At 35.7% G+C, this 23,307-nt stretch overlaps 2 protein-coding genes across 8 annotated transcripts in view; both read left to right on the forward strand.

Annotated features, from left to right (window-relative positions):
• pou2af2a (POU class 2 homeobox associating factor 2a) overlaps positions 1-4,299 on the forward strand; it is a 29,239-nt gene extending 24,940 nt beyond the window's left edge. For 2 of the 5 annotated variants that reach the window (XR_015509303.1, XR_015509301.1), the window contains exons 5-6: positions 521-1,990; positions 2,509-4,299. Coding sequence is in view for 1 of the 5 variants with exons in the window: in XM_087284013.1 (XP_087140139.1) it covers positions 521-916 (396 nt within the window). In the remaining 4 variants the exon portion in view is untranslated. Of the gene's footprint in view, positions 1-520; positions 1,991-2,441 lie in introns of those variants that run through there. The other 3 variants (XR_015509302.1, XR_015509300.1, XM_087284013.1) reach the window with 3 other exon arrangements.
• Positions 4,300-4,945: 646 nt separating this feature from the next.
• Positions 4,946-10,628, forward strand: pou2af3 (POU class 2 homeobox associating factor 3). 3 transcript variants are annotated; one of them, NM_001386216.1, is given in 5 exon segments: positions 4,946-6,684; positions 8,785-8,882; positions 9,185-9,233; positions 9,741-9,967; positions 10,068-10,628. In NM_001386216.1, coding segments are annotated over 5 exon segments (708 nt in total). In that variant the 5' UTR covers positions 4,946-6,677; the 3' UTR covers positions 10,395-10,628.
• Positions 10,629-23,307: the final 12,679 nt, after the last annotated feature.

Consider the following 23,307-nt stretch of genomic DNA (forward strand, 5'->3'; position numbering starts at 1 on the left):
AAAATGTGAGGATATATGTTAAACCTATAATTAAAGGATAAGGTTAACAAATCATTTGTAGATATATATTTTTCTTTCCTGAAAACTGGCAAGTGTAAGTGCTTTTTTTATTTATTTTTTTAAATATCCATTTATATACTTTTTAAAGTATTCTCCTTTTTGCACAACTATTGTAAGTTGTGTGATATCTACCCTTTAATTATCACTTCTCTCTTTTTTTGGCTTGTTCAAACTACATATTTTAAATGAGTTGAAACAAAATTCTTACGATTTAATTGGGGCAACTTAATTTTTTATGTGCAATCCACACACATTTGTTAAAAGTGTTAACTTTTTGTGTTAATCGATTTGTGTTGGGACAACATGAATGAAATGTGTGGAAACCTGCATTTCTTTTTACAGTGTAGAAGAGTAGCTCAACTTTAACCTTTTAGTTCCTCGTCATTTAAAGGTGTTCTGATTATCTGTAAGTAAATCAGAGGCATATACTAATGATCCATCATTTTTCTATTATGTACAGAGGGACTCATGGGAGTCCGCAGGGACGGAGGTGATGGAGGGCTTTTGTGGAGATGCTCTTGCTCCATTACCTCTGTCTACGCCCAGTTCTCTGGTGAATCCTGAATCCACCAGCCCAACACAGTTCCGCTCGTCGTCCCGAGGGTCCAGCATGGCGTCCTCACAGTCCTACTCTCTACACACACTGGACGAAGTCGGCTATCATTCCTCGTTTCAGTCACCCTCCACCAGCTTTGCTTCTTCTTCATTCATGGCTGAGCCTGCAAGCAAACTTGCGCCAGTTCTGCCCTCTGAAGACACTGAAAACACCTCTTCAGCCCTGAGCGACGGTCTGGTATGGGGCAAAGAGGACACGGGCAGCACATGGCCACAGTATGAGGTCAGGAGGGCATTCTGATATATTCAGCTGTGAGGATATAAAGCAGATCAGCACCTCTTCCATACACAAGTAAGACCATTAGCTCTGAAAAAGCACCAAATTGTTAGTTTTACTTAACCGAACTAAGATTTAAAGGGATTCGTATTCCTAAAAATGAAAATCATTTACTTACCCTCCAGTTGTTCCTGTTTAGGCTTTATTTTGTAAATGTATTTAAAAAATACAATTACATTAATAAATAAAGCAAAATAGTGCAATTTTAATTATTCCAAAAAGTTAAAGTATGAATCATATGCGTATTTATCTTTACCACTTTTACCAGCTCTACATTAAATACAGGTAAAACTTCCATAACAATGAAAAATAATCCATAACAATTTAAAAGAGTGCAGATTAACTCCATCTCATTCTTACCCTAATATATTGTTTTCATGCATGTTTTACTAATGTATACAAACTGTTGGGACACCACTTAAATCTGTTCTTCTTCCAGATACAGTGCTCAGCATAATTGAGTACACCACATTTTGAAAATGAATATATTTGTCCATTTCTCAGTGAATAATGTATTTTGGTGCATTTAAACAAAACAGATGTATTAAACAAATATATTTATTCAAATAATATCTTAGTCACAGAACAACTTTAGAAATTAAAAGATAATACACTAAATTCAAGCAAAATATTGCAAAAAATGAAAAATTACACCCTACAAAATTTCAACAAAATTTTTTTTTTTTTTTTGCTTTTGTAGATTTTTCCTTTTTTTTTTTTTTTTTAATTTTTATTCATTATTTTTCTCTAACATATAAATTTGGCTGTACTAGTTTTTGGACCGTTATTCTACGTTTTTTGTTAGATAAGCTTCAGATTTGGCTTCAGTACTGACTAATTTAATATATATTCACAAATATAATAATGTATAGCTTCCAATTAAAAATACAAATTTAAAAGAGAGATTTATGAAGAGTGTACTTATTTATGCTGAGCACTGTATATTCTGAAAACCATATGTTTATTGTTTCTTTGATTTTTTAAAAAAAAATTTTATACTGGATCATACCTGTACTTGGACATTGCTGGAGCTCTAGAGTCTAGACCAGGGGGGCCAAAACATTTTTGTATGAAAGGACAGAAACCAAATGTCATTGATAGCCGTGGGACAAGGAAAAATATACTAAACTATTTTACATTAAAGTTGCCATGAGTAATTTCATAATTTTATTTAAAAAATAAATAGAAAACATTACTTTATATCGTATTAATTAATGCAGTATAACCTATTTAAACTATAATTTTAATCACATTTATAATAGCAGAGGTCCAATGCTGAATACACTAGTCAAGCAGAATCTGCCTTTGCCTTGATATGCTCACCAAAGTATTCTATCTGTCTAATGACAGTATGTACATTTTAAACTAAATCTGATTAAATAACACCATTTGAATTGAAACATTTAATTTAATTTAATTTCAAATAAAAGATTACATTAAATTTGAAATGACAATCTCTAAACCATTCCCATTCTCCCTCTCTTCTTAGATAGGATGGCGGGTCAAATCAAAGGTTACCATGGGCCAACTTTCACCAGCGGGCATCTTTGGTCTAGACCTAGTTTGTTCCACATTTTCACACCATACACAGAACTACAAAAAAACTGCTTAATGCTGTTTTACAAACATAAGGATGTTTGATGTTACACTCACCCCTAAAATGATATCTCTCTTTTCCGTTAATAAACCATTTTAGAATATTAACTGGAAGTCAATTATTCTGTGGGTTATACATTATTTTTGATGTTCAAAAATGAAGCAAGTCAATATATTTTTATTTCTTTGATTTAATCATCTGTACTACTATTTTTAGCAACATAATAATCTAAACATCAGAGCAGTAATTTAAATATGGTAATATCAATGCACTATAACCTATGAGGAGTGATTTGTGGTCTAGAATATGTGTTGCCTTTAATACAATGCAGAGGTCCTTTTAAAAGGATTATGGTCTGTCTATGCCTATACCATCTATTGTTTTGAAGAATGTTGGAAACCAATAAATTATTATAGAAATAAATAGCAACCAGTTTCCTACATTCTTCAGAATATCTTCTTCTACATTCAAAAAGGAGAAAGATACTCTGGATTTGAAGCACTTGAGGGTGAATAAATAATGAGTAATTAATAATTTTTGGGTCGACTTTCCCTTTAATATATTGGGGAACAAATAACACTTTATCTTCAGTTTAATGTTGTATTTGTATCTATTATAATTATATCTTTTTTTTTTTTGTTTTTTTGTAAGCACAGGTTATATTGTCTTAGCAGGATAATTAGGGTAATAGTCAGTATAAAAGACTGTCCACACCAGGATTGTAGCTATGTTATAGTGAAAAAAGAAGTTATATCGCTGAATAGCAGAGTCCACATCACAATATTAATGATAAACAAACACACTATGGTTGGAATCATTTTAAGAACAATTTGTTTCCAGAACAGACAAAACCATCTTGCTTTCAAAAGTGTGAGTATTTAAAGCAGCAGTGATCAAACTGTTGCACACTTTAATAATAATAATAAAAAAACATCACTGTACTCTACTATTGTTATGTTTATAGTTGTTGTTCTTTGTGTGAGCGGACTTGAATCTGTACAGCAGTTTTTGTTTTTACATTGTTACAATATTTATTGTAGATGTGTAATATCTAGTTAGTCCTATTTCTCTTCTTGTGACAATTTCATTCAAAATCCTGTTGTTAAATTTCTAAAAACTGAATAAACTAGATTTACAAAAAATGTGTTTTTGTAACTCAACAGCACAGTGACATGCCCTGTTTTGCATTTGATGTGACAACTTGTGTCTTATGAAAACATAACAAAAATATGTATGGTAGAAGGAATAAGAACAATCAAAAATGCAAGTATTATTATTATATAGCTTCACAATACAATGTCAGCATTTTTGAAAGATGTTGGAAACAGATTTCGCCATAAATGATTAAATCAAGAGCTATCATTTATCAATAGCTATAGAAAAATGCTGTTGCTTTTTCCTGAAAATGACTATTGGTCAAAATAAATGCACTTGTTGGCTGAAATTATTTTTTTAAACTTTTTTTTTCAAGAAATCAAGAAGATTTCTTAACTCTTCTAAGTTAAAGTTAAAATATTAGTTATGTGTACTTTTTTATAACTTCGACCAGAGGTCATTTTATACTCTAAATAACATTTACAATTAAATTTTAGAAGAATTGTGTTTTACTCAAACATGTAATTGAGCATATATATTAAAGAAACTGAGAACTTTTAAGTGGTCTCTTATTTGTGACCTTGTGCATTCAATGTTTTAATTCCCTAAGAAAACAATAACTATCAAAAAAACACAAAAAAAAAAAAAAAACAAAGACAACACTCACTAAAGATCATTGTGCAATCCAAACTTTAATTTAGATTCTGAACTTGGTATATTTGGGTTTGTTCAAATTTACCCAAATACGAGTTGAGTAAATACAGCATATTTTAGAGGGTACATCAGAATATAGGCATTTCCCTTTTACATCATCTGTTACACTGAATAATGATAAAACATTATTGCACCATTTTTTGACATTTGAACATTCAAAGTAGGTCTTTATTTCAATCTAAAAATTGTGCATTGTTATTTCAACCCAGCTTTGAGTAAAAGATGAACAGACAAAAACAATTATACAGTGGTATTATTGTAAGTGATTTGGTTTGTCTATATATGTGTGTTCGTGTGTGTGTGTGTGTGTGTGTGTGTGTGTGTGTGTGTGTGTGTGTGTGTGCGTGTGTGTGTGTGTGTGAGAGAGAGAGAGAGAGAGAGAGAGAGAGAGAGAGAAATAAAGTAAATAAATCAGACCTGGGCCTTTAAAAAAATTATTATCAGACCAGAAGAATAAAAAAAAAAACTATATAATAAAACTTTTTTTTTTTTTTTGCACAAGATGCAAAACGTTAGAAAAATAACAGAAAAAAATAAAGCATAACGGGCAGGAAGAGACACAAGGCCCAAAATAACGTTCAAACACAATATCGTTCAAACACAACATGACTCACTTTTCTGGAACATTTTTAAACTGATAGAAACTTTTATTTCCAGCACTGATCACGCATTAGCCTTATCTTTAATGTTATTACATGCTTGAAAAATACGCAAATGATATGATGTGAGTAAGCATTGCGTGACTTGCATAGTGAAAACACAGTTAAACGCCTTCCTCTGTTTCATCACAAGAGGGCGACGTTCAACTACCTCGCAATAGCCGACTCCTCCAACCCAGTTGAACGATACTTAGAGATTTAGGATTACGAACGAATTGTTTATTAAAACGAATGACAAAAAGCAAAAGTTTTGAAAATTATATTTTGAAACCGCTAATCTGTTTGCAGCCGATTAACTTTACAAAACTATTTCAGCAAACAAGAAGAAACGTGCCCTTGGAGTAATTGACTTTAAATAGGATGCTTTAAAACGACAAAAAACTCTTCCGTGCTTTATTAATGCTTGAATATATAATTATTTTTCACCTGCAAACGAAATGTGTAAATTAGACTGTACTTCATGTAGCGCAGACTTGTTTTCCGACCTCTTTTCTCAGACAAAGAACACCTGCTTGTCATCAATTCTGACGGCTGCTTTCAGTCTTAAATGCGTGACAAATAATCCGACACACTTACATAAACAACATAATTATGATGGTTCTGCATTTTAAGAGATTTTTATTACTTGCCATTTTTCTTTCGCATTAGCTACTTCAAAAGTAATAGTGGCCAAAGTCGGATGTGTGAGACTCTCTTCAGCATCACTCAGCATCAAACTGCAGCCCACTTCAGGCTTTTTTTTTCATGGTCTGTTTGATGATGCTAATAAACATGCCATATTAATTTATTTATTTAACAACTCATCGAAAAGAAAAATGCAGTAAGGAAAGAAATTAATGAATATTAAATACTGTTGGTTTTTATGTCCGTTATAGCTTGCCTTGGTTTTCAGCAACTCGGCTGACACTTTCAATTAAATTTACAAATTAAATTAAACATATTTCATATTTATCATTTGTATAGATGCCTCCACTATTGCATTACTTTGACTTTTACTGACGTCCCAATTGTGCTGGTGACAAACATGGCTGCTATCATATGCCACGCCCACTACTCCAGTAATTCTTAAAATAATGCATAAATCTAATTTACAAGAGGGAATATTTATTTTTTTCCACAAGACTACCTATTACTGAAGATATTTACAATGTGTCATGACATGTAAAACATCATTTGTGCTTTCAGACTTGCTGCAAAGTTGAAATAGTGTTTCTAAGGGAGACTCCAACCACCAAGTCCAAAAGGATGATAAAATGTTAAAAATATATATTTGGTTGATGTCAAAATGTGAAATGACATAACATTCTATTACAAGAGATGTTATTTTATCCACTTTAATAGCGAATTTCACTCAGAAATGAGTCTTTTTACGAAGCCTTTGAATATTCAAATTGAAAGTATCGCGCAATCAAATCATTGTCAAATCATTGAGTTCTTGGGGTTTTAAATAGTAGGGATGAGGGGAGAAAAACTCAAACTAAAATATCCCTAGCTATAATACTGTTTAATTGTATGTCATGAGAGTGTTTTGAGGTTACTTTGTTAAGACTTTTTGATACTTTTGTGAATATTTCGTTCTTGCCCATATAATAGAGCAAAGAACTGACGTTGGGGTATTTCACTGTAGCTCTTCCAGAGTTTTCCTCCTTTTCAGGCCAATATGTCTGGTAAGTCAATTTTCTTTTATTCTTTTCGTTTAAGATGTTTTCTGTCTTCAGCAATCTGAAAAACATTGAGAAAAAATATTAATACAAATTCAAACTTTGATAAATGAATTGCTTGCAAATGTACTGGTCAAAGCATGCAGCCTAACTAAAATTTTAAAACAGCAAAAACGTGTGAAGGATTGATTTTAAACTAATTAGTGCATTTTTATATACATGCATTTTTATTATTATGGCAGTTTGTGGAAATATTATTCATAGTTATAAAGCTCATGTTTTATTGATAGCTTGAGTTTATTTCATTGTATTTTACTGAACTTTTCCTCGAGCAAAATTGAACATGGGTTAAATGAACGTTTATTTATTGTGGTTTTTTTTTTACATTTTAGTACGATATCGAAGACCATGTCTTATTGAGATTTACCTTTCGGAATAACATTAAACGGTGGCTGAGCGTAATTTTATTAAACAGAATTCAAATTATTCTTCACGGCGTGTATGAATATTTATAAGGATATTCTAACTCGCATATCTATCTCAAGGAGCCCATCAAAACAGTGCCGAGGGGACGTTTTTGATATCTTATCAACATCAGCGCACTTTTTACTCTGTAAACTCAACTGCCTCCATGAACTCAGCCATGGCGTGGCGTTGTTTAGAACCAACTTATGTTACTACAGAATTTTTATATAGCCTATATTAACGCGGATCAGGAAGACGTCCCACTGTGAATGTCTTCACAAGCCTGAACAACCAATTAAAAAATTAGAAAAGAAGGACTACAACTTTTTCATCTATTTTTACGCGTTTCGCAAATTTGGGGGAAGATGTTAGGCGCGGCTTCGCGCATGTAGGAAGAGAAAAGAGGACTGCCCATTGAATAAATCAAGAAATAACTTCACATCTTCACAGCTTATAGCAAAATCCTAAAAACTTTGACTATGGGCTTTTTTTCTGAGAATTTACAGAAACAAACTATAGCTTATCGCCCGCGCGCTCGTAAACAAACTGGGCTTATTGTTATTTTTAACCAAATCTGAATCTGGTTTTCTATTGAAAACATTCATTTACCAACGCTCTAGCTGTGCATTTGTTTTGATCGCTTGTAAGCTGCTGCTTTTGTTATTATAAGAGTATTTTACTTACTTTTGAAATGTGCGGCGTCTCCAGAGGAAGCTTCTCATTCTCCCCGTCCGCCAGCTGTTACATTGTTTCACTTCGCTTCTCTCTGACCCAACTTTCTGCGCATTCCGCTCTCGGGTGAAACGCTCAATAATTCTATTTCTCCCCTATTTTGAATTGGGTTTTATTTCACAACTGCACAAAACAAACTCCAAGTTAAACCCGCCGTCTCGTAGCAAAGATGGCTGGAGAGCTTGTTTCTCGAAAATCACTACTATCCATTGTAATGCAAAAACTAACCCATTCACTGCCGGGTCGCACACTCTCTTCAATTGAGCTGTGAAGACGGGGATAGACTTCCAACATTGTGCGATGATTTATTTATTATAATTATTATTATTTTTTCCACAGGTAGGATTTATGGGGAAAATACAAAGCTATTTGATTGCAGAGGATCTTTTATGCGGAAAGAAAGACACAATGTACAAAATCATAAATACGGGAAATCTTAGAAATGCTATCTTTTCATGCATGTTCATTTCCTAAAATAGAAAAAAAATGCATTTATTGTATGCAAATGTTGTTTACGGACCCTATTGGCTAATGACAATAAAAAAATTATAATCAAAAAACATAAAATATGTATTCATTGCAACCATTGTTTTCCCTCAAATCAGTTTCACTGATATTTGTAGCCCCCGACACGCTTTAAAAATAATGAATAGTAAATGTGTTTCACAATAAACATTAAAACTTGACAGAAAAATCAAGATAACTTTATTTAAAATAATAAAAACATAAAAACGCCAGAAATATTGTCCTACTTGTGGATAACTAACAACACTGATCTCATTGGATTTTTTTCTTACAAACACTTATGTTCTGCATGGACAGAATTATTGATAAATCGTGCAAATTTGCACAAAAATATTGAAAATTAGTGCCTATTTTAGTGGTAAATGACATTTACTTTCCCTTCAGCAGATAAACCGAAGGTATACCAGGGTGTGCGTGTGAAGACCACAGTTAAGGAGTTGTTGCAGAAGCACAGAGCCCTGCAGGCACAGAAAACTGCAACGGTAAACAATGGTGTTGAATACACACATGCACGCAAAAAAAAAAAATACAAAAAAAAATACAAAAATGTATACAAGTAGACACTTCTGACTGGTTTATGGTAGCCAGTGTAAAATGAAAAGGTTTTCACAAGCGCAAGATCAAATTTATTCAGCAACCAGATGTTTTAAAGCACCACGCCCCCTCAGGCCTGTGCTTGCATTTTCAGTTACTACACAATAGCTTTTACAACGAAATATTTCTGCTGCTTTCCTCTGAACGAATGATTAATGCTTGCTTGTCTTTTGCTATTTTAATCCAATAGAAATCACAAGCCATGGCTGATCGCGATGTCTGCTCTACGACCATGAATGGTAAGTAAAAAAAAAATCAGACAAATAAAGTGGCTCACTGATAGTCTCAGTCATTTGTCACATGCAGTCAAGACATTTCACATTACTGTTTACAAAAGCATCAGATTTCAGTAACCTTATAAGCACCTGAAAATGCAGACAAAAAACTGCTTAACCCTCTCCCTGCTAACATGTAAGAGCTTGATTTTTTTTACCAGGAAATCTGAGAACAAGACAAATGAAAACATTGACTGCATGCAACTTACTATACTCCAAATTAGAAATCTTTTTCATCCATCGCCAGGCACCAGCTCTAATAGTTCAAAATAAACAAAAGGAACAATGAAACCTACATCTACTATAGGTGCTCCCAACAGATCCGTCAATGATCTTCCTTTTTTATAAACTACTATTCAAATGTGATTTAGCTGTTGGCTGATGGTCTCGTGACATCATCTCAAGTCTTACTGGCCTAATTTAAATGTTCTCCTGTGCTCAAGCCAGCATTTTCTTCTGTCTTCCCCACAGCCCACCTTGATGTCTTCTCTGGAATGCAAGCTCAAGAGCCATATTTCCAAAGTCGTCCCTTTACCGAAAATGTCAACTTACAGATTGAGAATGTTTATGACCATCAACAGATGATGCACATGATGCCATCTGAGACTTTCAGCGACAGCAATTTCGGGTGTCCCACTTCTTCGCAGTGGTCTAATGGATATCTACCGTCCAATACGGACATATACGGGACAAGCCTGGTATGTGTTTTTATTTTAATTAAAAGCATTTTAGCATTCCAAACCATGTCGTGTTGTACGAAGCAACGCATGTTTTTAATGTTTGTTTATTCTATTTCAGGTATCAAGGACACCCTCAGACCCCTTCAATCTCCCTAGTCCAGTCGATTACAACAGTTATTCGCCCCCTCAGTCCCACTCTTCATCTTCCTCGTGCTACAGCTCCCCAACAAGGATGGATCTGAGCTCTAGTTTCTCCCCAGAAAACTACCACTATCAGCACTGCAACCTCCAGCATTGCTTTTGCCTGTCGCACTGCTCCGATATGCAGGAAGGCATGGCCACTACAGAGTATGCGCCCTACGGCTCTTCAGACTGTTTGTTTTCATACAACGACGACAGTTATTTCAGGAGGGATATCTTAAACCCAGAGATGTGCTACTTATAAAATGCATTTTTTTCCAAGCACTTTGCGAGAGAATTCAGTGTCATAATTGATTGATTTTTCAATGCATTTGTTGTATTATTTTTGTTTTTGTGTCAAAGAAAAAACAATGATAGAATGCATGATTGAGCTTAAATTTTGAGCAGCAAGGTTGATTGCAGAGAGCAAAAAGATGTGTGAGTATAATTTACAAATTAATCATTTATCTTTTGTACAATAAACATATTTTTCGTAATTGTTACTTGTATGTTTTATTAAAGTGGTTTGATTATGCTAATATGTGAATGAGGAAAATAGAAAATATATCAAATTTCATTGTGCAGTTTCGGTTTCAGACTTAAATTATATCGGATATTTGACTGTATGTATATAAAATACAATTTATGCTTTTACATATCACCATTCAACTTATATTCACAGCAGTTGTTTAAGAAAACATATTTTACTCGCCTTTTACTTGTTCAATAACAGTGTGAAAAAAAGTTGAAAACCTGTAACTATAGTTAATTTCATAGCATTTGTTTTTCTTACTATATATATATATATATATATATATATATATATATATATATATATATATATATATATATATCTTCTTTTATGCTCAATAGAAAATAAAAGAAACATGTTTTGAACAAACAATGGGCGTGTATGATGACAGAATGTCTATTTTTGGACAAACCATCATTGTAAACACTTCTCACCAACTGTTTTTTTTTTATCTGTTTGCCTCTTTACACTGCAAAAATCTGTGAAAATGTAATTTAAAAAGTTTTATCGCTGCCTTAATTTTCTTTTATGAAAAAAAAAAAATAAAATAAAACAGGTAGCCTAAATTGCAAAAATCACTGATAAATTAATATAATCGACAATAATAGCAAGTGTAATTGTGTACCGATTTTTCAGCTCGGAAAATGCTAAATTGAATGAACAACTAAAATCTCTTAATTTGCATAGATATCAAGAGGTAAACAGTCATGCATGAAAATGTGAACGGCAAGAATAATCATATGACATAGTTAACTCATTATAAGCACTGTTTAAGCAATATACACGTAAAGCACCCATTTTTAAGCAGTAATAAACATAAAAGAAACAAAAGTCTGGATCTGTGTAGTTTATCGTGCTTATAGACATGCTTTTTTCTATTCGAAATAAATATCCCGTGTCTTGTAAAACATACCATGATTTAATCATTGAGCAATCACGCAATGGTGTATTCATTAACTATCAGAAATAAGGAATGTTTTGCAGTCAAACAGATGGGTGTGTACAATGATCCAAGGTTGGCAGCAGTTCATGTTTTGTGCCTGCTCTGCACTAACTTGGAAACCCCCTAGGAAGAGAAAGGGACAAGGAAGTCTTCCTCTATCCAGGCGTTAAGCTCGTTTCGTTGAACGGCGGTCCTCCAATTCTGCACAACACCTGAATATAAAGTACAACCTTTTCACACGTTTACGACGACCCTGCGCCTGATTGTGTTACTCACAGCGTACTTTCATGAACTCTGCAGAGGCTTTTCGAGTCAGGGCCCTATAGGGGAAAAAAAGGTTTATAGTAGGCCCTCCAACCAGCATTCATTCATTCATTCATTCATTCATTCATTCATTCATTCATTCATTCATTCATTCATCCATCCATCCATCCATTCATTCATTCATTCATCAGGGGTCGCCATAGCAGAATGAACCGCCAACTTATCCAGCATATGTTTTACGCAGCGAATGTTCTTCCAGCCGCAACTCAACACCGGAGAACACCCATACACTCCTGCATTCACACATACACACTATACGGTCAATTTAGCTTATTCAATTCACATATAGCGCAGGTCTTTGGGTTGTGGCGGAAACCCACGCGAACACGGGGAGAACATGCAAATTCCACACAGAAATGCCAGCCGGGGCTTGAACCAGCGAACACTGCGCCACCGTGACACCCTGGCATCACCTTTAAATTAAACTAAATAATCTGACACTAACAAAAACTTCCACCAATGCATATTAGCAGCCTACAACACTTTATCAATTAGTGTTATCTGTTGCATCATCATTAAATCTCTGGAATTTATTAAATTAAATAATCCGACACAAAAACAATATGAAATGTAAACATTTTTTATTTCTAATGTGCATAGCATATTTTCAAAAACTTGATATTTACGTGATCCTTATATGAATGCATTAAAAAGCTATACATAAATAAAATCATTAATCAAACATTTGTTTTCATAAGTCAAAATACAATATAATATTGTGGATTAAGTTTAAATATAATATAATATATATATATATATATATATATATATATATATATATATATATATATATATATATATATATATATATATATATATATATATATATATATATATATATATATATATATATATATTGTAGTATTTTTTAATGTTAACACACATTTTATTTATGATGGTGATAAAATCACCCGCTGCCTAAAATGATGTGTTTTCATGATGTCAAAAATAGTAGTTTCATAATGCGATGCGTGCTGTACATCCAACTGACACCGCAACATATAATTCCAGCTCCAACCTAAAGAAACAGGTAGTGAAGGGTCAAATTTACTAAAAAACATAAAGGAAATCTAAAAATCTAAACCTTGTTAATGGTTATTTGATAACTATGAGCAGGTTTAACATTGTAATACCATGGCCTAAACATTTTTTATAATCTTTTTCCACAAAACTAAATAAAAATAAAAATAAATATAAAGATAATTTGAAATATTAAAAGTAACTTCTTTTAACTCTTAATCGAGTAATTCTTAGTATTGTTACTTTAGCAATATGTCAGACACTTTTTTTTAGTGGATTGACTTGCAGATTATTTGTTCACCTAAAGAATAACAAAATGCGATAGCAAAATTTGGCATTCACACAGACTTTAAATTGCTTGATACATGCACTCACACAAAACAACAACAACAATAAAATGGTAAAATTATTTACAGTTTAATTGTAATTATATAGCCCACTTTATATACAGCCAAAATAAATCTGACTAGTTGTAGCTATTGGAAAGGATGTTATGCACAACTATTAATAGATGCGTTTCATTACAAATGATCAAATGAGCATGAGAAAATTAAACTTAGGGTTGCCAAAGAATAACAAAACCACCACAGACTGATAAATTTGGCTGTACCTTAATTAGTACCCAATCACACAAACTTGTTTTTCTGTGGTTAGAAGCACCTTTTTAATATATATTTTCTATTGATAGTGTTTTGTGTGCACCTGAAATGCCTCGTGTTTGTGCACTCTTTGCACCTAATTGGAAAAAAGACAACTTTATATGGAAAAAGTGCCCAAGGTCATGTGCTATATCACCAAGACTGTTGACACAGTGGTTGCCTAGCAACAAAAAAGGACAGTGCACTGATATTTTCTCAAACAAAGTAAAAAAAAATCCACATGCACTGTGAGAAGGGAACAAGATCCATTAGAACACATGTCTGCATGTCAATTTCATTGCAAAGTTGCCAAAAAATGCCTTTAGTGTTATTTATGTAATTTAAAGTTGGTCAGCCCATTAGGGCCTCTTTTTGGTCTAGAGCCCAAAGGATTTTTCTGATTTTATCTAGATTGTGCAATCCAGTCAGCACAGTCAAATTAGCATCTGTTTAGCATTACAGTCTGTAAAGCATCTGCCAAATTACTTGGTGAGAAACCATGAGAAGGGCTGAGGTGTGTGAGCTGGTTATGAAACGCAAATTCAAATACAATTGGCCGTACTGTGTCGAGCCCCTGATAAAACAGGGAATAAGTCAAAGAACTGTGATTGAGTGAGAAAGTGAGTGAGAGAGAGAGAGATTCAGTGAGCATCCTCACATGACCTCGGATTGTGAGATGTTAGCCTATTACTGCAGTTTTTAAATTTGAAAATGTAAAATTTGTTTTGGAGCCTTTAACAAAAACGGCAAGTTATTATTCATTCATTCATTCATTCATTCATTCATTCATTCATTCATTCATTCATTCATTCATGTCCTTTTCGGCTTAATTCCTTCATCAATCTGGGGGTGCCACAGCAGAATGAACCACTAACCTATCTAGCACATGATTTTACACAGCAGATGCCCTTCCAGCTGCAACCCATCCTTATTAAACATCCATACACTCTCATACAATACAGACAATTTAGCCTACCCAATTTACCTGTACCGCATGTCTATGGACTGTGAGGGAAACCGGAGCATCTGGAGGAAACCCACGCAAAAGCAGCGAGAATATTCAAACTTCTTGCTGTGAAACAACAGCACTACCTACTGCGCCACTGCGTACCCAGCAAGTTAGCATAATTATTAATATTTATTATGTTTTCCTGGAAATTGTCCTTGAATATTTATGTGGGAAGCACAAGCCCACAGGAAAAGCTATGATTTTAAAGAGAAAATGAATGTAAAGAATACTTGTTTTGCTATTAAATAAAGATCTTACATGTCATGCTAACAGTAAATATACTGCTAAAATTATAAATATTTTTTAGAGTTATACAAAGGAAAGTGGGTTGCATACAAAATGCCCAGCTTAAAAGAAAGTTAAAAAAGTGATTATTTAAGTAACAATAATAACATCAGATTGTAGAAAGCAGCACTCTACGGATTCTAAGGTCCCATCCAGCAGCAGCAACCAAATACTTGATCCAATAATGTGCTTCTTTGCATGATAATTTAGGGCTTAAGATATGTTTTCAGCTTCCAAATTAGGATTAAGGTCAATTCTGATCTTTTGCTCACCTCACAAAAGCAGCTGTTAATTAGTTTTTAGTTTTTTCTGTCTTTAATAGCTTATTTGGTTTTGACACTTTTACATTTACTCTGCATCTTGATTTTATTTCCTGACAGCAGTGACATGACAGAACCCCTGGTCCATACATGTTTCCTCCATTTGTTTTTCTTCAATGTATTGAGTGTTTTCTTTTTGTTGTTTTTTATATACCCCTTCAACCATCCCAAGTTCCTTCTGCTTCTCCTGGAGCAGGGTGATTCATCTTTTGAGGACTATATGAGAATATTCCTAATGTTAGCTAACCGCACTGTTTACCACACGACCTGCAGAGCACCTGTGGACACTGATCCCCATTCATCATCTGTGGGAAAGGGGGCAGCCTCACCACTGCCAATTTGCCCAGAGTGTATTGCTGAGTTTTTGAAAAAATCCACCTTCCAAGCATTTTCCCAAAACATTCATCAAAATTTGTCAAAATCAAAATGATTTCTCTTGTCATTTGTCAAGAGAAATCATTCCATTTGCTGAAACAGAGAAAGTTATGGATAAATTAATCCTCAAAATCACCCAGAGTGCATGAAAACATCCCTAACAGCACACAAGGGTTAATGCATAAAGTAGTTCAGTGGAGACTGTCCCTTGCTCTTGCTGTTTCTAGAGAGCAGTGACTACTAAGGGCCTACTCACACTATGCTATCCGTACCATGCCCAGGCCCGTTTCCCGGATCGTTTGAGAAGTGTGAGTGTGCTGAATCAGGCTCAAGCACAGTTCACTTGGCCGGCCCTAGCACGGTTGGAAGAGGTGGGCCTGAGCGCGGTTCACTTGGGCTTGGGCGCCAAAGCCCGAAACTGAAAAGCGAGACGTGACTTTTAAGGGACTGTTTGATATAATTAATCCTTCTTACTGTTCAGTAAACGCAAACTGCCGTAGTTTATTAAAGACTCAAACCCATCACTACACGACAGCTGCGCACCTTCAGCAGACCTCCTCATTCCTGCAGCACGAGGGATTTATGACAGTTTATGAGCGCCAAAAGTGGCGGATCTGTTCGGCGAAATATCTATCTGCGTGTCACCGCATCCCTAAGGATTGTTTGGCGAAATATTTGACTTCATGTCACCGCATATCAAACGACTGAAACGATATAACTAGAGAAATGTCCACTGTGCTGAGCGACAGCGCTCACTGAACAACGCAGCATCGATGACGTAAGCGTGCCCGATTGTATGTGAGTGCGGGCTGTCGGGGAAGACAGGAGGGGGGACAAGCGTGCTTTGGCCTGGTTCGAGGCAACTGTACATAGTGTGAGTACGTCCTAAAAGGCCCCGCTGTTTAAAGAGAGCAATGACTCTCCAACATCCCTCTTGTTTACATAAAGCAGTGAATCTCCAGGATCCCCGCTGCTCACAGAAAGCAGTAATTGTCCAGTGCTCCTGCTAACTCCAGACTACAGTAATCTTCCAGTGTCTCTGCTGGTTCTAAGTAGCAGTGACTTTCCAGCAAGCTGTAACTCTCCTGTAACCCTGCAAGTCCCATCCAGCTTCAGCTTGTCCGGATTTACATTCATGTTTTGAATTTGAATTTTTTTTAAGTGAAAGGGTGCCGATAAACTTCAAACACTCATCTGTTTATGTGAAGGTTGATATTATTTTCTGCCTGTGTTTTCATATATGTCATAACCACAAATTACAACTTTAAATACATCTGTCTTTCCCTTTTGTCGAACATTATTGTAATTTTGCCTATATTGTGTCCACAGCAGAACTCAGGAGCAATCTTACATTTCATTGAGTTCCATTCACTCACTCCTTTTAGCTGAAATAAACTCTATACAGCGGTTACGCTTCAAAATAATGGTACATTAGATAATGTCAGTAATGTATTTACTAACATGAACAAACAATTAGTAATACATTTATTATGGTATTTATTCATCTCTGTTAATGTTAGTTAATGTTATTCAAGTTAAATAATGTTAAGTCATGTTAACGCATAGTGCATTAACTCATGTTAACAGGTACAACCTTGGATTTTAATGCAGGTAAACCTCACTCCCCTGACCCCAGAAGGTGCTCTAGTGACAGACGTTATAAGCCATGGTCTTTAGCCACTTGGTTAGAGCAACCGACTGTCATGCAAATAATCGCTGGTTCGTTCCCAGCTCAGACTGGGTTGGGTGCAGTAGGACTGGTGGGTTACATATGGGGGATCGTCCGGGATAGGAGTGAGGTTTAGAGGGTGAGTGTAACAGAGGCCAGCTAGTGATGTGCTATGCAGGTAAACCTTACTCCCCTGACCTCAAAAGGTGCTCTAGTGACTGACGTTGGAGGCCATGGTCTTTAGCCACTTGGTTAAAGCAAATGACTGTCATGCAAAGAATCGCAAGTTCAATCCCAGCTCAGACCAGGTTGGGTGCAGTAGGACCAGTGGATTATTTGTAGGGGCTCGTCCGGGATAGGACTGGGGTTTATGGTGGGGCTGAGTGTAACGGAGGCCAGCTAGTGAAGTACTATGCAGGTAAACCTCACTCCCCTGACCTGAAAAGGTGACAGACGTTAAATGGTCTTTAACCTCTTGCTTAGAGCAACCAACTCTCATCCAAAGAATCGCCAGTTCAATCCCAGGTCAGACCGGGCTGGCTGCATGTGACCGGGGGGTTACATATGTCAAACTGGTAAAGACTTTATCTTGTGTAGAATAAGCAGTGAACCAGATGATGGAATGGAACCGGAGACTGATGGTGGATCTGAGCATGGAGGATATCGGGAACCACACAACCAGCAGGAAACCAGGAGGGAATCACACTATGAAGGAGGAGAGATGGAGACACTGGAGATAAACAGGATCAGACAGGTAAGAATAACTATTCCTTCAAGGTATCACTGTCCACGACGTGTTCGTTCTTCTCAATGTGACGAGGTCGGACACAGAGTGAAGCGGAGTGCAGGATTTGGAGTGATGACTGTGGACGACATGCATGTGCGTGAGTGATCAGAATTCAGGTGGGGAGATCTTGCTGATTGGGGTGACTGTGAGCTGGGTGATCCATGTGATTGGGAGTGGAGAAAACTTGGCCTGGCTGTGATAATGTTAATGTTGAACTAAGATTGATTAATGCTTTAATAGATAATTTATAAACAAATAATTAACATTTATTAACTTATTACTAACATTAACTAATGGACCATTATTCTAAAATGTTACCAAGTATGATTTTTTTATCAGACGTGCAACGAAAGTTCCAAATATAGTTCAATCTAGGAGCAATTCCTGTGGTTATAAATAAGCATATAAAACCGTTTTTGGAGAATATGTTCACACCTACCGAGGCCACATACCTATATCTCAGAAAACAATTTAACATTGAATCAGTGCACTCTATGGCACTTTAAAACCACATCATATATTGAGGGGATGATGGGAACACATACGACCTTGCCTTTGAGTGATATTCAACCCGACCTGCTAAGTACAGTGAATAAATGCTTTTTAACTAGCAAATTCATCCTTTCTGATGACACTACCATAACTGATACCACTGATTCATTAGTTTAAACAGGAACATCGTGGACTGTTGTGGTACATGATGAGGACTAATTGTTTTAAATGGGCCAGTCATCTTCTCAAAGGTTAACCTGAGCGTGGCCTGAGGTTGAGAAAGGTATTGTACTCTGTAGTGATAACAGATAACACCACTATCAGATGCACTGATGTCTCAGCTGGGGGGAGAGATACCAAAGATACTTCAGCACTAACATTAGGAATTTGAATTTAACAGTTTTGGACCTTAAAAAAATGTTTTATGTGAGTCTGTTCACATTGTGCTTGAGATATTGAATCTTAGTCTCTAGCTCTGTAATTTAACTCAAGTTGTATCAGAATTTGTTGTAGTTTTTTGTTTTAATGTGGTGGTCTGCTGGTCGGATTTTTGGTTTGAAAATGCAATATGGATCTGATAAGTCTGTTAAGAAATACACTCACTGGCCTCTTTATTAGGTACACCTTACTAGTGCCAGGTTGAACCCCCTTTTGCTTTCAGAACAGCCTTAATCCTTCATGGCATATATTCAACAAGGTACTGGGAATATTCCTCAGAGATTTTGGTCCATATTGACATGATAGAATCAAGCGGTTGCTGCAAATTTGTCAGCTGCACATCCATGATGCGAATCTCCCTTTCAACCACATCTCAAAGCTGCTCTATTGGACTGAGATCTGGTGACTGTGGAGGCCATTTGAGTGCAGTGAACTGTGCCACGTTCAAGAAACCAGTCTGAGATGATTCGTGGTTGTTGACATGGAGCGTTATCCCGCTGGAAGTAGACATCAGAAGATGGGTACACTGTGGTTGTAAAGGGATGGACATGGTCTGCAACAATACTCAGGTAGGTTGCAGCATTGACACAATGCTCAATTGCTACTAATGGGCCCAAAGTGTGCCAAGAAAATATCCCCACACCATTACACCACCACCAGCCTGAACCATTAATACAAGGCACAATGAATCTATGCTTTCATGTGGTTAATGCCAAATTTTGTGCCTATTATCTGAATGTAGCAGTAGAATTCGAGAGTTACACACCAGGCAACGTTTTTCCAATCTTCTATTGTCCAGTTTTGGTGAGCATGTGCCAATTGTAGCTTCAGTTTCCTGTTCTTAGCTGACAGGAGTGGAACCCGGTGTGGTCTTCTGCTGCTGTAGCCTATCCGCCTCAAGGTTCGACATGTTGTGCATTCACTCTTCTGCATACCTCAGTTGTAACGAGTGGTTATTTGATTCACTGTTGTCTTTCTATCAGCTTGAAGCAGTCTGGCCATTCTCCTCTGACCTCTGGCATTAACAAGGCATTTGCACCCACAGAACTGCTACTCACTGGATATTTTCTTTCTTTCTAAACATTCATAGAGAGGGTTGTGTGTGAAAATCCCGGTAGATCAGCAGTTTCTGAAATACTCAGACCAGCTCTTTTGGCACCAACAACCATGCCAAGTTCAAAGTCACTTAAATCACCTTTCTTCCCCATTCTGATGCTGGGTTTGAACTGCATCAAATCATCTTGACCATGTCTGCATGCCTAAATGCCATGTCTAGTTAATGCCATGTGATTTTCTGATTAGAAATTTGTATTACCAAGCAGTTGGACAGGTGTACCTAATAAAGTGGTGAGTGTAAATAATACCGGCTACATTTACGATAATAAAAGAACACCTTTTTTTTGTGTGTGTCAAGAGAATATAATCGGGAATACAGACTGAAAGAAAGGTCGTAAAAAGTATGAGGTATTGAGCAATTGTTTATCTCATCGTTATCGTTCGTTTTGCATATTTTTACTCTTATTTATACTCAAAAGTAATTAATTAGACTCAATTGTCAAAACTACATTTTTGGAGTCTTTAGTAACATTGGCAGAGTTTATAAAACATGAAAGTGTGTGCACTTTATGACCTATGACAAGTGAGACATTGAGCAATCAATATTTTTTCTGGAAAAAACACAATGTGGAGCAAACCTTTTATAAACACCAAAGCTGAGAGAGAGGTTGAAGTCTCAAGTGAGAGTTTACTCTTAACAGAAACAATGTGTTAGGTCAAGAGATCAAACATGCAAATGTTTCAATTTTTTGGCAACACTGAATTATGGTCAGAAATGAACTCTGTGTCAACTAAGGCCTATAGCTGTCTAAACCTGGTCTCACATAATCTCTCATAATGACCTTTTTCAAGTTTGTCATAAAAATATGTAGTAAAATATGCACAGTACTTTTCAAATTTCTCTTTAAATAGTACAGCTTTAGAAATTAGCTCGAAGGAAACCTTAATGAAAATACATTAATATTTTGTAATATCCAACATTGATTTAAAATGTGTTCATCCACATTTACCTTTTTTGTGTATTAACCAACATTAGCTTCGTTTTTACTGCATAAATAAAGCTAAATATAAATCAGATTGGATGGCATGATGGCTTAGTGGTTAGCACTGTTGCCTTACAGCAAGAAGGTCACTGGTTCTAGTCCCGGCTGGGCCAGTTGGCATTTCTGTGGGCCATTTCTGTGTTTCCGGGTGCTCCAGTTTCTTCCACAGTCCAAAGACATGATAAACTGTCTGTAGTGTATGAGTGTGTGTGTGAATGAGAGTGTATGTGTGTTTCCTAAAACTTGGTTGTGGCTGAAAGTGCGTCTGCTGCTGCTGCAAAAAAAAAAACATATGCTGGATTAGTTGCGGTTAATTCCACTGTGGCGATCCCTGAAATAGAGAATAAGCTGAAGGAAAATGAATGAATGCTAAATCTGATTGGCCAGACTATTGCATTAAAAAAGCAACCTACAGTAGGGAAAACATTTCATATGTATGCATTGCAGTGTTTAACTGTATTCTGAATGTTTTAATAAGTACATTTCACATGAAAACGTTTCAAGTGACATTTAAGGAATGCTACACTGCAAAAATATCCATAAACGAGCATTTTGTAGTATTTTGTAATTTTTTTTGTAAGTTTATTTATATCTTTTTAACCCCGTTTGTTATGGGAGCTTGATCTTGTTTTAACAACTTTTAACTCTGAAAAAGTAAAAAAAAAAGGGACTGTTATTAACATTTTTAATAATTTAAAGTGATATACAGTTAGGTCCATAAATATTTGGACATAGACAATTTCTGACAATTTTGGCTCTATACACTAACACAATGAATTATAAATGAAATTATGTGCTTTTTTCTGCAGACTGTCAGCTTTAATTTGAGGGTATTTACATCAAAATCAGGTGAATGATGCAGGGATTACAACAGTTTGCATATGTGCTTCCCACTTGTTAAGGGACCAAAAGTAATTATGCCGAATAAGAATCATAAGTCAAACTTTCACTTGTTTATACTTGGTTGCAAATCCTTTGCAGTCAACTACAACCTGAAGACTGGAACACATAGACATCACTAGAAGCTGGGCTTCATTCCTGGTGGTGCTCTGCCAGGCCTCTACAGCAACTGTCTTCAGTTCCTGCTGGTTCTTGGGGCATTTTCCCTTCAGTTTTGTCTTCAGCAAGTGAAATGCAAGCTCAATCAGATTCAGGTCAGGTGATTGACCTGGCCTTTGCATAACATTGAACTTCTTTCCCTTTCAAAACTGTTTGGTTGCTTTTGCAGTTGCTTTGGGTCATTCTCCATCAGCACTGCAAAGCATTGTCCAATGAGTTCTGAAGAATTTGGCTTAACATGAGCAGAAATATTGCCTGAAACACTTCAGAATTCATCCTGCTGCTTTCGTCATCAGTCACATCATCAATAAATACAAGAGCCAGTTTCATTGACAGCCATACATGCCCATGCTATGACACTACCACCACCATGCTTCACTGCTTAAGATCATGAGCAGTTCCTTTCTTTCTCTATACTCTTCTCATCCCATTACTCTGGTACAAGTTGATCTTGATCTCATCTGTCTATAGGATATTGTTCCAGCACTGTGTAAGCTTTTTTAGAACTCTAATCTGGACTTCCTGTTTTTGAGGCTCTCAATTCACTCTGGTGTAGTCTTCTCTTGATTGTTGACTCTGTTTCCATGGTATTCCAAGTCTTTTAATGTTTCTGAGCTCACTCATGTTTTTTTTTATAAATTTTCCAGAGGTTTTGACCACACCTAATGTTTTTGCTATCTCTCTGATGGGTTTGTTTAGCTTTTTCAGGCTAATAATGGCTTGCTTCACTAATAGTGACAGCTTTTTTGGACCTTTAACAAGTGTGAGGCACATATGCAAACTGTTGTAATTCCTACAGCGTTCACCTGCTTTAGATGTAAAAATCCTCAAATTAAAGCTGAGAGTCTGCAGTTAAAGCACATCTTGTTCGTTTAATTTCAAATCCATTGTGTGTGTGTGCATAAAGCCAAAAATGTTAGAAATGTGTCGATGTCCCAATATTTATGGGTCTAACTGTTTTGTCTGGGTTGGTGTTGTATATTAAGGTACGAAAATTTCAGTTAATTGTAAAAACTGCCAGAAAACTTTCTCATAATTTGCATACTTATTTCTCTGTATATTATTGCTTTTACATTATATTGTTGTAAACTACTAAAATGTCACTAAAAGTCACGTTTGAGTTGAATTTTCAGCAAAGCAAAGATCAACATCCCATAATGCAATTCACAATGGTAAATAAACAGAAAA

This window comes from Danio rerio, chromosome 15, assembly GCF_052040795.2.
Source record: "Danio rerio strain M-AB ecotype USA chromosome 15, GRCz13ab, whole genome shotgun sequence".
Taxonomy (NCBI): domain Eukaryota; kingdom Metazoa; phylum Chordata; class Actinopteri; order Cypriniformes; family Danionidae; genus Danio; species Danio rerio.